A 14,578-nucleotide genomic window follows, 5' to 3' on the forward strand; every position below is an offset into this window, starting at 1 on the left:
TGATGTCATACACTAACCTCGATTATGTCTGTAAACATGAATGAATGAATAGACTCGGTAGTTTTGCTACTTTTACAATTAAATTCGCCTGATACACGAACGCAAGAAATCTGTCATCCGGAGAAAATTCACACAATTGATTATTTAAACGAAATACATTTTTTTCTAGTTCTGAGGTCATAGTGTCGCCGTTAAATTGTAATGTATATACACAAATTTGTTTGGTACCGCAATCCTGCCAATCTAAACGTGCAAATGCATATGTTATTGTTGCTTACATATTGTTCTTAAATAAATAAATAATACACATAGTACACGATAAAAGTATATATTGATATATAAAAAAAGTTACTTATCACTTGGATTTTCTAAATTACTTATATCTGTGATTGAAATAGATTTGAATTTAATTATTATTTTGTTGGTGCCAATGAATTCAAAAATTTAACGCTTCTATTCAGCTTTTTAGTATTGTGCGTTACATTTCATATCGTGAAAGTGATTTAAGGTTTTATAGTGGATAAACCTTTTGAAATTTTCAATACAAAAAGAAGAGATTTTTCGAAGACTTCTTGTATATTAATAAATTAATCGAAATGATTAAGGATTTCGTTATTCCTTTAAACAAAGATGAACTTTTCAAATCGAACCGGAATGAGTATTTCGTTAAATCAATCATCCCAGTCAGGATGATCCCACAAGCTTTAAATGGTATCTAATGAGTACCATTTCTTATTACATGTAATATATTCTTTCCTTTACTAATACAAACAGTAAACGATGCATACGAATATCTTCTTACTAACACTTATGTTACCTTATTTTTGTGAAGAAAAATACTTGGAGTATTTACTAATAAACTTAAAACTTCCTTGCAGAAACAAGATTAGAACTTCAAAAAAATGGAATTGATTTTATTCTAGAACACTTTGATACATTCTTTTCTATAACTGTTCATGGCAATAAAGTTGAGTTACCAATCGTAATAAGAGGTTTCACAAGAATTCAGAAAGGTAAAAAGGATTGTTTTACTTGACTTATCAAAATTTGTACGAATTTCTGTCCATTTCAAATATTGTTTTATGAAGCCATTGAAATGTTAGTCCATGACATGGAAAGTATATTTGACAGCACAAATGAATTGCAAGAAGAAAATAGAACACGATTTTTAAACATTACTAAAATGCTGGTATATCTATTTTCTTGGTTTGTTTGTCACATAAGTGAAGAAATCTGTAAAGAAGCAAGTGACAAACTAACTAATAAGGTTTGTTTGTTTGTGATTTAAATAATTTAATTTTATTGCACAAATAAATTACTTTTTTATCAACATGATCTCTTTAGAAGAAAAAATCTACTAAGTCTGATATAGAAGAAGAATGGGAAAGTGCTAAAGAAAAGGCATTAGAATATGTCTACAGATTATTACATTTACCATTACATAGGCTCTGGCATCCTCCGATAGTAGAGGATACGTTTGTTGTGTAAGTTTACAGATCATGCTGAGTATTGTAGTTACTGTATAAGCTAACAATTAATTAACTGTCATTTCATATTGCAGATTACTGACTAAAGTGTGCTATAAAATGTTGGAACAAAGCAAAGAAGGAAAACAAAAACATATAAGGCAAACAATTTTCCAGGTAAGTCTTTTTAATTCTTGGCATTGAGATATTACTCGACTGAAACTCTTTTTTTCTTCAAAAAGATTTTAGGAGTTGCAGTTAAAAAATACAATCACGGTATAAGCTGTGTAGTAAAAATTATCCAGGTGTGTACCGAATAATTACTCAATAATTAAAAGTTAATTTAGAAACAGAAATTAAATGTATATGCTATTATTTTAGATGGTTAAATTTTATGATGCAGCACATGTAGCTATTGGTGTTGTTCAAATGGTTACCGAATGTGGGTGTAACGGCTTAATAAGAGAAATAATGAAGGAAATCGATCAATCTGAACCATCTGAAGCTGATGGTCGCAATTTATCTGTATTTCTTGAAACTATTGCTACTACCAGACCGGACATTGTACTTCCTATTCTTGATGAACTGATGGATTACTTAGCTAGCGAAGTACGCATCTTCATGTTAATCAGATTAAAAATATGTAGTTGTATTTATTTCATGTCTATTAAATACTTTCTTCAGCATTACACTATGAGAAATTCTACAATTTCTGTTTTGGGAATAGTTGTACAAAACGCACTGACTGGGGAAGAACTTACACCAGAACAAAAAAATCAACGCGACGAATGTCTTAATAATTTACAAGACCATATTTTAGATTGTAATGCGTATGTAAGATCGAAAGTTCTACAGGTTTGGCAACGTTTATCTTGTGATGGAGCTATTCCTCTAGCAAGACAAAGGAAACTCCTAGCTGCTACAACATTACGACTAGAAGATAAAAGTGCAAGTGTGCGAAAGCAAGCACTTCAACTGTTACGTGCATTACTTCAAACCAATCCTTATGCTGCTAAGGTAAGTAAAGGTAATATACTTTTTTCATTTCATTTTATTAATTGAACAAAATGACTAAATGAACAAAACATTTACAGTTAAACAAAGAGGAAATTTTTCAATCCCTAGAAAAGGAAGAAATAAAGTATAGAAAAATGTTAACTGAAAGTGTTAGTAAAAGTGCTCGCGGCGATGGGCAAAGATTGGAATTATGGAACGGTTTACTTCCAGAAATAAGAAAAGCATTAAAGGAAGTTATTAACGGAAGCAAGGAAGACAATAAAAATCACGGTATATGTATTAAATATATATATATATATAAGATACAATAAATCCAGAGCCATACTCATAACATCATTTTACGAATTTAGATGATACAGAAAGTGAAGACGAGGCGGAAGATGCAGAAAATATCAGTTCTGATGAAGCATTTGAACGCGTCCGACAACTTATGTTAAAAGAAAAAATTTACGAAGCAGTGACGTTATTATGGAATTCTTGTATTAAATTGAACCAAAATGCACAACTGAAAACTTTACCTTTCGAAGCCAAAGAAGAATTTCTATTCATGCTTTTACTAAAAACGTTTATGGAATCAGAAGATAATAAAGATAGCACAAACGAGACCACGGATAATTCTGAATCAACGGATAAAAATGGAGAAAAAAAGGAAATAGAAGTGCGAAAACGACTTGTAGACTATTGGAGAGTGTGTGGTTTAAATTTCTTATTTTTTTTTTTTTTAATTAAAAAAAGCTCCTCACGTTATCTTTTAGTTACACAATTTTCATTTTAGAATTGTTTGGAAATTACCACCGAATTAGAAGTTGCTATTCCTATGGCAGAAAAATTACTTTTTTCTACAACAGCTGGTGATGCTATTGAAGCATGTACTTTTCTGGGAACTGCATATCAGTTTGGAGTAACTGGAGCTGCAACTGCTGTGCATAAGGCTCTCTTTCAAATATTTCTCCCTGATCAGTCAGTACGTAATAACTTGGCTGATGTCTACAAGCAGATATATTTGAAAGACAATGAAAATAAGAAGTCCAGTCGTCAAACCGCTCTTGTGCGCGTAAAAGCTTTAATTGGCTTACTGAAATCACTTCAGCCTGGTCAAAGCCAAGCTTTAAGTCAGCTTGTTGCAACATGGTGGAATAATAAAGATCTGGGTAACGAAGAATTACAAGTAATACATTTAATATTATACATAATTCCATGGGTATCAAACGATTTGAACTATGTATGCTGTATTCTACATTGTAATCAATTTAATTTAGGTCCTATGGGAAAACTTTTCAATGAAAACACCAGATATCGATCCTTTGGATAGCAGATCGGCTTTAATGTTAATAACAATGATTGCTAAAGTTCAGAATAATATTGTGACGGATAATCTAGAAGTATTAATCAAAATAGGTTTAGGACCACGAGCGAAAACGGACCTTCTTTTGGCCAGAGATACATGCAGATCATTGTTAACAATCAACAATAAGAGTAATGATATTAAGAAAACCGTGAATAGGTAAACCGAAGTGTAAAATTATACAAGTAATTTGAAAAAGACATAATAACTGATTATTAAAATCTGTAGGTATCCCAATGACCATAAAATGTTTAAAAAAATTCTTACATTACTGAGTGAAAACTTTACTAACAAAGAAGAAGACGGATATATATCATTTGTGACGGATGCAATTAACGCTATTTATCACGTAAATGAATGATTTGTTTAATTACAAACGTTAACATTTCATTATTGAAGTATTGACATTTTATAAAAAATATTTTGAATTTCTAGTTAGCAAATCAACCCGATCATTTAATGCAACAATCGATACTATGTATATATAACCGAGAACAATTTAACAATAGTAATTCAAAGCAACAAATTTTTTCACTTTATATACTGTCTAAATTGCTTTATATAATTGGACATACCGCAATCAAAGAAATGGTACATTTGGATACATCGGTCTACGCAGAATTAAAGCGAAGAGATGCTCTACGGAAATTAAAGAAAGGTGAGCATCCAGATAAAGGGGATCGAAGAGGATCTCGTAAGTCTCCTAAATCGACCAACATTGCTCCAACCAGTGCAAGACAACAACTTCGCATTAAAGAAGTACAATATTTTTGTTTAGTTATTGTATATAATATTCATGTTATTATTTTAAATTTAAAACCAAATTACTGTTTACCTTTTGTGTTTAGACAAGCCTAATTATGGAAGATAACGGAGAGGAAGCTGTTGAGGGGGCAGTAGATGACGCAGATGCAGAGCTTATAAATGATATTCTTGAAAATCATGTTGTAACTGGAGATGGACTGCTAGCACAATTTGTGTACGTAAATAATTTCAATATATGTATACTAAAGGTTTGCTTCTCTACCCGTCCCGACCATCTGTAATGTATACTTTTTATTGTACAAAATAATACGAAATCTATTTTACAGTCCGTTGGTATTAGACGTATGTCAAAATCCTGACAAATACAATAACGAGGATATACAAGCTGCTGGGACTCTGGCACTTACTAAGATGATGACCGTGAGTTCTAGACTTTGCGAAGAATCATTACAACTGTTGATCACAATACTAGAGCGTTCACCGCATCCTGCCATTCGCGCGAATGTCCTTATGGGAATAAGCGATCTTACAGCGAGATTTCCTAACTTGATAGAACCGTGGATGAAGCACATATATGGCAGGTAATTTTGGATTTGAAATATTCCATCGTTACAAACTAATATACGATTATCTTTCAGGCTACGAGACGAAAATTTACATGTACGCAGCACTTGTGTTCGTGTTTTATCGAGTCTTATAATGAGAGACATGGTACGCGTAAGGGGCCAAATATCAGAATTAGCTCTTTGTATTACTGACGACAACGCCGATATTCGCGAAGAGGCGAGACAGTTCTTCAAAGCTTTTTCACAAAAAGCCAATGCTTTGTATAATGTGGTGCCCGATATTTTGTCTCGGTTAACCGATTCAGATACAGATCTAAATGAATCTGATTTCCAAGAAATTATGAAGTTTGTATTATTACTGAAAATTGAAAGTTAAACTGTACGAGCATTTGGGATAATATTTTTTTAAATTACAGATACTTATTAGGCTTGTTACAAAAAGAAGCACATATCGATTCTATAATCAACAAAGTTTTTGCTAGATTTAACTTAGCCACCACAGAACGAAAGTGGCGGGACTTTTCATATTGTCTCTCACTTTTGCCATTTAGTCAAAAGAGTGAGTAAAACATTGTTGTCCTTTAAGTAAAAGCATCATGTGATATTATTATTTTTTTAAATGTCTGTTAGGTATACGATATTTGACTGAGAGCTTACCTTTGCTGAAGGAAAAGATTCATAACAAGCAAGTTATGAAAGCTGTGCAAACTATAATAGAACAGACAAAGAAGAAACCAAATATGAAAGCTGCTTCTATGGACTTGGAGGAGAAAATGAAAGAACTGCTTAAGAGCACAGAGGATACAGAGAACTTACAACAAAACGACGCCGAAACAATGCCACCGCCTTCCGTGTCGAAGTTACGAGGACACGTAAAGCATAGAAGACGACACAAGCATTCTAGCGATGAAGAAGATGATGGCAGTGACTCTGATATACCTGTAAAAGGTGTGCTTTCCTTATCTATAAATTCTATTCAATCAGAATATTTTAAATTTCCGTTATGTATAAGCTATACATTATTTTATTAAAAATTGTAACAGCAAAGAGTGCTTCGAAAAAACTGAATTCTGCGGAACCTGCAGCTACTCCACAAAGAAGAACCTCGACACGTTTATTTCAGTCAACACGTAAACGGTAAAATATTTGACAACTTAATAAACCTAATGTATAATATTTGTTTCTAAATCTGTGACTTGCTATATATAATTGGATGTAAGAAGTATTATAAATATAAAAATATTATTTAAGATAGTTAATACAATAACGAAGTATATTTTCTATATAATACAATTTTTATTAACATTATTAATAAAAAAACAACAGATTTATTGTCCCTCAGTCTTAGTATCCTTAGTTTTTTAATGACTACTATTATCAATCTCGTGATCTCCTTCTTCTTCGGATACATAATTATTATAAACTGATATAATATCAGCTGCATTCGATTTAAATATGCTCTCCTCAAATTCTGGCCAAGAACGAAATTTTAAATAAAGGTCGTATATCTGTTCGATGCTTAAATCACGATATTGAGTGAACACATTGAAATTCATAGCTATCAGTCGCACACCGCAACCTGGTATTAATTTTCTAAAAGAATTAATTGGTTGCACATTTAGTGATTTAATTTATATTGAATACTTACTACAATTGTAGCAACATAATTACTTACTCCATTGAAGGTATCACTCGAGCAGTTGGTTTATATAAATTATGTCGAACAAAATACCAAAAGTATATCAAATCTTTTCCATGACTCGATACCCGAGTCTTACATTTTGGTTCAATTTTGACAACATACAGATAGGATAAATCTTCATTAGTTGTACACTGTTCTACCCTTGTTGATGAATGTTTATATACATGTTTATCTAGTTTCTTTTTGATTTTTCCTTTATTCCATGGTATGAATGCTTTCCTATCTACTTTTCCAAAAATATGATAATTAAATATTGTTTGAAACATAATACTAGTAGGTCTCATTATTGGAGAAGTAAATTTCTGAAAGTTAAACATTAATAGTTAAAAATATTGTGTTTGTACAATATCATACATCATACTATAAGTGAAATAATGTATTTTTGAGAAGATTGTATACTAACATTCCATACAGATGGTGGTATAGTAAGATAAAATATAGGTCGCCCATATGACATAAAGCATGTTTGAAATACTGTGCTTAATATTAAATGCCTTAGGAATGTTACCCTATTTGTTGCACCAATTATTTGCATGCAATTTTCCTGGCTCCATTGTTTGTGTTGCACATTGTTCAATAGATCATATGTATTCTGAGTGTTATTACTCATGTTATTTATATGCATCGACTTTGATACAGTATAAAGATCTGCTTTCTGCAGACTTAATTTATTAGGAAATTTGCTGCACAACTCATTTAAAGTATCAAAAAACCTTAATTCCTTTTCATACATATGAACAAATGGGACACCAATCTCGAGCAATTGCTGGGTTGTAAAACCCAAACCAGGATTCAATTCTATTACGTGCGACATATTTTTTAACAAATCATCTTTAATTAACGAGACAACTTGCTTAGCCACTGTTTCATCAATTAGGTATAAGTCAGTTGCATTTGTACTCACTGATACATACTGTTGTGGAATATTATATGTACGTCCTAGATGAATCCTTTCTATGTAGTCAAGGAGAATATTTTTTTTATATGATACATTTTCGTCTATACGTCGTACCAGATGTGTTGAACTTATTTTTTGATTAAATCTCGTCAAACCAGAAAAATTATTATTATTATAAAGTTTTCGTAGTAGTATCATGAAATTACGTGATGATAATAAGAAATTTTTCGTCATCATCCTTAACGTATCTAATTAATTTTTTTTCCTTCGCTAAAAGTACAAAATTCAGATGTTGATAGATGAACGCAAGGTTAGATTAATAAACATTCTTTTGTAAGTGTTTAATATAACAAGTGTTTCGAATGAATTTATTTTCATTCAAAATAAATAAATAAATTCACAAAAATTATCATTACCCTTTTGTTTCTTAAATTAGTTAATCCTCTACAATACTCTTTACATGTGAGTACAGTATTTTGTATACATATGACATGTTGATGTATTTATGCCTACAAAATTGTGCCTCGTGCCACCTATGATAAAAAATAAATTGACACACGTACTCATATATGAATGAAACGTTAATTTAGTATTTGAAATATTATTTCTTTGTACTATTTTACTATGCAAAAGTATTTTGTTCATTGATAGTATACAATATAAGTAGATTATCTTCACAATAAATTACACAGAACATGCATATTTCACTTTGCTATAACATATTATATGGTTATTGACACGTTAATTATAATTAAATACTTTGTAAGTATTCTCTCTTCTACGTATATTTCTTTTGCGTTATTTATTAATATAAACCGTCTTGTGTTCAAATTGGTAGATTTTTAATGATTTTATACAAGATATAAAATGAATAAAAATAATCTTATAATATTATAATAATCTAATAATCTGAATAAAAATCGTATGAATTTTTCTTTTCTAAAGATATAGTTATATAAATAATAAAACGTAAATATAAAATTTACAATATTTACAGTATTTACAATATTCAATGCATATTTTATTTAAAGTAGAATTTCAGATTGTATTATTCATGTTTCAAGTTTCTATTTATTACAATAAGAAATCTTTAAAATAACAATATGGATCTTTAAAAAAGCTGATTGCAAAATTTCATGATTTCCATGAATAAGTATTACTTAATATAACCTTGAGAAATGATAGTGTTCTTTAAGTTTTTCCGTATAATGTTTTTACAGCTAGAACCAGAGAATGATTATATATGCAACATACTGAAAGCGTTTATGAAAGGTATAGTTTCTCTAATCTTTAACCAGCAGTGTCAATATCTACTGCTATTAACAGAAAAATTTGAGACATGGCTCAGACCGCGTCCTTAGTATCACGTATAGTGGCATCTTCTGTATTTGCTACTGTGAGAGCAGGTAAAATTATAAGAGATATTATGAGTCATGGAAGTCTAAACATAGTAGAAAAAGGCAAGAATGATTTACAAACTGAGGCCGATCGTTGTGCTCAAAGGTGTATTATTGCCTCACTAAGTTCACAATTCCCAAATATTACTATTATTGGCGAAGAAGAATCAACAAACTGTGATGTACCATCCGATTGGATGGTGTCAGAGATGGATCAAGAAATATTAAAACTGAAAGTACCAGCACATCTGGAAAATATTGATCCTAAAGACGTATGTGTTTGGGTAGACCCATTAGACGGTATGTATGCGTTTTAATTAACACACAGAAAAAAGGCAAATGTTACAGCTTATTAGATATGTATACATTAAAAGGAAAAAATATTTCAGGAACGTCAGAATATACACAAGGACTTGTAGAACATGTTACAGTTTTAGTAGGAGTGGCAATTGGACAAAAACCAATTGGAGGAGTAATACATCAACCATATTATAAAAATAGTGACAGCAGCATATTGGGACGAACTATTTGGGGCATTAAAGGTATAGGATTTGGTGGTTTTTCGCCAGTAGCACCTCTAGCTGGAAAGAGAATAATTACAACTACACGGTAAGTTTTGCTTTTACTATCATTAAAGTTGCATTTCATTGTGATTAATAACAACAGATGCTACATACCTTTTCAGTTCGCATTCAAATAGTAATGTTCAAGCAGCTGTAAATGCTTTACATCCTGATGAAATTTTACGTGTTGGTGGTGCTGGGTATAAGGTAAGAATACTTGTAGAATTAATAGACTCAAGTTTATCAGAGTGGTTTAATATTTTAATTTTATTATAGGTATTACTTTTATTGGAGGGAAAAGCTCACGCTTGTGTATTTGCCAGCAGAGGTTACAAAAAATGGGACACCTGCGCACCTGAGGCTATTCTTCAAGCTATTGGTGGCACTTTAACTGATTGTTTCGGAGAATTTTATTCGTATAATGCAAAAACGTCATTATCAAATGAAAAGGGTGTATTAGCTACTGCTCCTGGTGAAAATCATCAATGGTATTTAAGTCAAATACCAGAAGAAGTAAAAGAAAAGTTAAAATAGTAATGTACATAATTTGTTTTTCATTGTAAGAGATTTAACTCGTGGGTTTATGCATTTTTATTCAATACAAAGTATTTCAAATATGGAATTAGAGCAAACGGTTTTGGGATTATATTTTAAAAAGATTTCAGCTCTACACACAATTAAAAGCAAATTGAACAATGTCTCTTACATCTCAATGCTTTAAAATAAATATAAAAATAAAGCAATAAAAGATTCAAAATTTGCAATGTTTCCTCACAATACCGAAACTTTACAATTTTGATTTAAATGTATCGCGTAATGCTCGACGTAGTATTTTCCCTGACGCAGTTTTAGGAATACTATCAACGAACTTGATGCCACCCCGAAGCCGTTTGTGACTTGATGCACGTTCTGTAACAGTTTTCATCAGCAGAAAATAAAGGTATTCATTTGGCTGATTTTCAATACTTACCATTTACGAATTTAACAATATTCTCGGTTGTTATGTCAGACCCATCTTGTTTAACTATAAAAGCAGCTGGTAATTCGCCTGCTTCTTCATGTGGTATTCCAATCACTGCTGCATCTTTAACTCCAGGACATGTTAATAGTAATGCCTCTAGTTCAGCTGGTGGAACTTGATATCCTTTGTACTTAATAAGCTCTTTTAAACGATCTACCACATAGAAATAATACTGTTCATCGTAATACCCTATGTCTCCTGAATGTAACCAGCCGTCTTTATCAATAGTGGCTTTTGTAGCTTTCTCGTCGTTGTAGTACCCTTTCATTATTAAATCTCCTTTGAAATATAATTCTCCAATTTCGTGTGGCCCTAAAGGTTCACTCGATTCGTTCCCATTTATTGGCATTACCTTTGCTAAAGAGAAATATAATGCAAATATTAAAGCAATATTATGAAAAAAAGTACATATATTGTATTACCTGAAATTCCAGGGACTAGTATGCCTACACTCCCATATTTTGCACTATTATTTGGTGATATAAGTACAGCCAAAGTAGTTTCTGTTAATCCATACCCTTGTTTGATATTTCTCATGTTTAATCTTTTAGCAACTACCTTTGCAATATTGTCTGACAAATGCGCTGCACCACACCTGATCAAATATAAACAATTACTAATTATTGAAATTTAATAGCGGAACTTATTGTTAGAAACAGAGTCACTTACCAAATATCCTTAACACTAGATAAATCATATTTATCCACAATAGGATGCTTTGCCAGGAATATCATAAGGGGTGGTACAAGAGTTATGTACTCAATTCTATACTTTTCTATAGTTCGTAGAAACACATTTTCTTCGAAACGTGATAAAATGACACTCTTATTTCCAAATGTAAGTCTTACAAGAAGTACAGAGAAAGAATATGCATGGAAAAATGGTAACAAAGCTAATGTTATTACATTAGTATTTAAAATCTCAGGCGTTGAAACTGCTAGACATCTTATTACTGCTAATAAATTTTTGTTTGTTAACATTACTCCTTTTGGTAAACCTGTTGTGCCACTAGAGTATGGAATGACTGCTACATGATCATCATCAACAGGACAAGCATGGAAGTTACTATCAACAATTATGTCTAATATTGAATTTTTCATGCTGGGGAACTTATTATCATGTGATTCCGTTAACATTATTAGCTTTGGCGACCAGAATAATTGAGGATAAACTTTGAGCATGTTCATTGCACCGACTTTTGATACAAAAATGTACTTTGGCTTTGTAATGTTTAACGCGTATTTTAATTCTCTTTCTGAATAGAGTGGATTCAATGGACTAACAGTAGCCCCTAGATAAAATGCAGCACACATTGGTATACAAAATTCTGCATTGTTCTCACTGCATATAGCAATACAATCATTTTTCTTTAATCCCTGTTTATCAAGAACAATTGCCAGCTTCCGACTGTCATCCAAAATCTCCTTAAATGTTTGCTCTTTTCCTGTATGAGCATCTACCTAAAATTATTTTCATTTTTTCATAAAAATGTGGTAACAATTTATTTGTACGAGTGATAAAGATAACATTTGAATTATTTACTTGTGCTATCCAAGATTTATGAATGCTTAGTTGATTTAAAAGTAATTGTCCTATAGACAAATTTTTAAATTGTGGAATCGTATCAGCTGGTCCATGTAAGATATTTTTCTGTTGCATTTTGAAAATATTTTATTGTTCAGTTTACTGAAAAAAAACATAATTTTCCATTTATTTAGTATGAAATTATACAAGTAATTATTTCTTGACAGATTAGAAATATTAATTATCTATCATCGGAGAAATAAGGTATTAAACTAACGATTAGTTTTTTTATAGAATTAATTATTAGTTGTTAGAGTGAGGGTTGTAGATTTCATACTGTCGTTTCTTATGTTTAGCAAATTATCGGTGGATTTACTTAAACACAATTCTGTTTTTTTTGTTAAGTAACGAATAAAAATAAATAATTCTTTAAAAGCAACATACCGTGTCAATTTACCCTTAAATATGGGTGTGTTATAATAATATACGCGTACTACTTATATAGAAGACCGGCAAATTAATGGGGGAGTATGTAGGTATTTCATAAAGTATGCAACGTAAATTTTTTCATTTCATAATTGTATCTAACATTGTTCTTAGAACAATCAACACAAAACATATCACTTGAAACTTATTTATAATATTATATCTACATTTATTTTATACCATCATAATTTATGTCATATTTTTTTATTTAGAAATTTGAAGCGTCAATGCGCTAGTTGTGTCACAGACTTAAGAACTATGCAGACCGTGCATCTTATAGGCTTTTCTGCCTAGGCCTCAGGTCCTCTCGGCAAAACGCACAAACTGTTAGCCAAACGTTACCGACCGAATTACAGTTTACCGGCTACAAGCTTGAGCGTTTCGCCACTACGAGGTAATGGCGCTGTTCACAGATTTTGCCGGAAGATGTACGTGGCGCCACCTAGCGGACGAATCCTGACACTAATCGGCTACAAGCTTGGGCGTTTCGCCACTACGAAGTAATGGCGCTGTTCGCAGATTTTGCCGGAAAATGTACGTGGCGCCACCTAGCGGACAAATGCCGACACTAATCGGCTACAAGCTTGGGCGTTTCGCCACTACGAAGTAATGGCGCTGTTCACAGATTTTGCCGGAAGATGTACGTGGCGCCACCTAGCGGACGAATCCTGACACTAATCGGCTACAAGCTTGGGCGTTTCGCCACTACGAAGTAATGGCGCTGTTCACAGATTTTGCCGGAAGATGTACGTGGCGCCACCTAACGGACGAATGCCGACACTAATCGGCTACAAGCTTGGGCGTTTCGCCACTACGAGGTAACGGCGCTGTTTGCAGATTTTGCCGACAGATGTACGTGGCGCCACCTAGCGGAGGAATCCTGAACACAAAAACGGCTACAAGCTTGGGCGTTTCGCCACTACGAAGTAATGGCGCTGTTCGCAGATTTTGCCGGAAAATGTACGTGGCGCCACCTAGCGGACAAATGCCGACACTAATCGGCTACAAGCTTGGGCGTTTCGCCACTACGAAGTAATGGCGCTGTTCACAGATTTTTGCCGGAAGATGTACGTGGCGCCACCTAGCGGACGAATCCTGACACTAATCGGCTACAAGCTTGGGCGTTTCGCCACTACGAAGTAATGGCGCTGTTCGCAGATTTTGCCGGAAAATGTACGTGGCGCCACCTAGCGGACGAATGCCGACACTAATCGGCCACAAGCTTGGGCGTTTCGCCACTACGAAGTAATGGCGCTGTTCACAGATTTTGCCGGAAGATGTACGTGGCGCCACCTAACGGACGAATGCCGACACTAATCGGCTACAAGCTTGGGCGTTTCGCCACTACGAGGTAACGGCGCTGTTTGCAGATTTTGCCGACAGATGTACGTGGCGCCACCTAGCGGAGGAATCCTGAACACAAAAACGGCTACAAGCTTGGGCGTTTCGCCACTACGAAGTAATGGCGCTGTTCGCAGATTTTGCCGGAAAATGTACGTGGCGCCACCTAGCGGACAAATGCCGACACTAATCGGCTACAAGCTTGGGCGTTTCGCCACTACGAAGTAATGGCGCTGTTCACAGATTTTTGCCGAAAGATGTACGTGGCGCCACCTAGCGGACGAATCCTGACACTAATCGGCTACAAGCTTGGGCGTTTCGCCACTACGAGGTAATGGCGCTGTTTGCAGATTTCGCCGGCAAATGTACGTGGCGCCACCTAGCGGAGGAATCTTGAACACTAACCTGCATCTAAGCCTGCAAGATGCACAATCTGTATAGATTTTAAGTCTGCGGTTGTGGTTGTGCAAAACACTATGCAAGCTAA

At 33.4% G+C, this 14,578-nt stretch overlaps 4 protein-coding genes across 6 annotated transcripts; 2 read left to right on the forward strand and 2 right to left on the reverse strand.

Annotated features, from left to right (window-relative positions):
• Positions 1–16: 16 nt before the first annotated feature.
• On the forward strand, positions 17–6,491 carry LOC143361256 (condensin complex subunit 1-like). Its single transcript, XM_076800510.1, has 20 exons — positions 17–711; positions 879–1,013; positions 1,089–1,267; positions 1,345–1,484; positions 1,562–1,643; positions 1,709–1,771; positions 1,848–2,075; positions 2,151–2,483; positions 2,561–2,753; positions 2,834–3,171; positions 3,259–3,651; positions 3,743–3,987; positions 4,057–4,177; positions 4,264–4,587; positions 4,677–4,807; positions 4,920–5,174; positions 5,232–5,504; positions 5,576–5,718; positions 5,790–6,107; positions 6,203–6,491. The coding sequence occupies exons 1-20, from the start codon at positions 597–599 to the stop codon at positions 6,298–6,300; spliced, it is 4,107 nt and encodes a 1,368-aa protein (XP_076656625.1). The 5' UTR covers positions 17–596; the 3' UTR covers positions 6,301–6,491.
• On the reverse strand, positions 6,382–8,166 carry Mttfb2 (mitochondrial transcription factor B2). Of its 3 annotated transcripts, none has more exons than XM_076800528.1 (4): positions 7,776–7,847; positions 7,265–7,692; positions 6,835–7,163; positions 6,382–6,752 (listed from the first exon to the last, which is right to left on the reverse strand). In XM_076800528.1, exons 2-4 carry the CDS (start codon positions 7,673–7,675, stop codon positions 6,521–6,523), a joined length of 972 nt encoding a protein of 323 aa, XP_076656643.1. In that variant the 5' UTR covers positions 7,676–7,692; positions 7,776–7,847; the 3' UTR covers positions 6,382–6,520. The 3 variants fall into 3 exon arrangements, with proteins under 3 accessions (XP_076656643.1, XP_076656642.1, XP_076656640.1); XM_076800527.1 differs by having other exon boundaries at positions 7,766–7,847; XM_076800525.1 differs by having other exon boundaries at positions 7,265–8,166.
• Positions 8,167–9,098: 932 nt separating this feature from the next.
• LOC143361269 (3'(2'),5'-bisphosphate nucleotidase 1) lies at positions 9,099–10,476 on the forward strand. Its single transcript, XM_076800533.1, has 4 exons — positions 9,099–9,456; positions 9,546–9,765; positions 9,842–9,926; positions 9,996–10,476. The coding sequence occupies exons 1-4, from the start codon at positions 9,099–9,101 to the stop codon at positions 10,251–10,253; spliced, it is 921 nt and encodes a 306-aa protein (XP_076656648.1). The 3' UTR covers positions 10,254–10,476.
• On the reverse strand, positions 10,342–12,998 carry LOC143361261 (luciferin 4-monooxygenase). The gene is made up of 6 exons (XM_076800522.1): positions 12,709–12,998; positions 12,283–12,426; positions 11,410–12,200; positions 11,163–11,335; positions 10,690–11,097; positions 10,342–10,628 (listed from the first exon to the last, which is right to left on the reverse strand). Exons 2-6 carry the CDS (start codon positions 12,397–12,399, stop codon positions 10,507–10,509), a joined length of 1,611 nt encoding a protein of 536 aa, XP_076656637.1. The 5' UTR covers positions 12,400–12,426; positions 12,709–12,998; the 3' UTR covers positions 10,342–10,506.
• Between the last annotated feature and the right edge of the window lie 1,580 nt (positions 12,999–14,578).

The sequence above is a fragment of the Halictus rubicundus genome, chromosome 15 (genome assembly GCF_050948215.1).
Source record: "Halictus rubicundus isolate RS-2024b chromosome 15, iyHalRubi1_principal, whole genome shotgun sequence".
NCBI classification, from domain to species: Eukaryota; Metazoa; Arthropoda; class Insecta; order Hymenoptera; family Halictidae; genus Halictus; species Halictus rubicundus.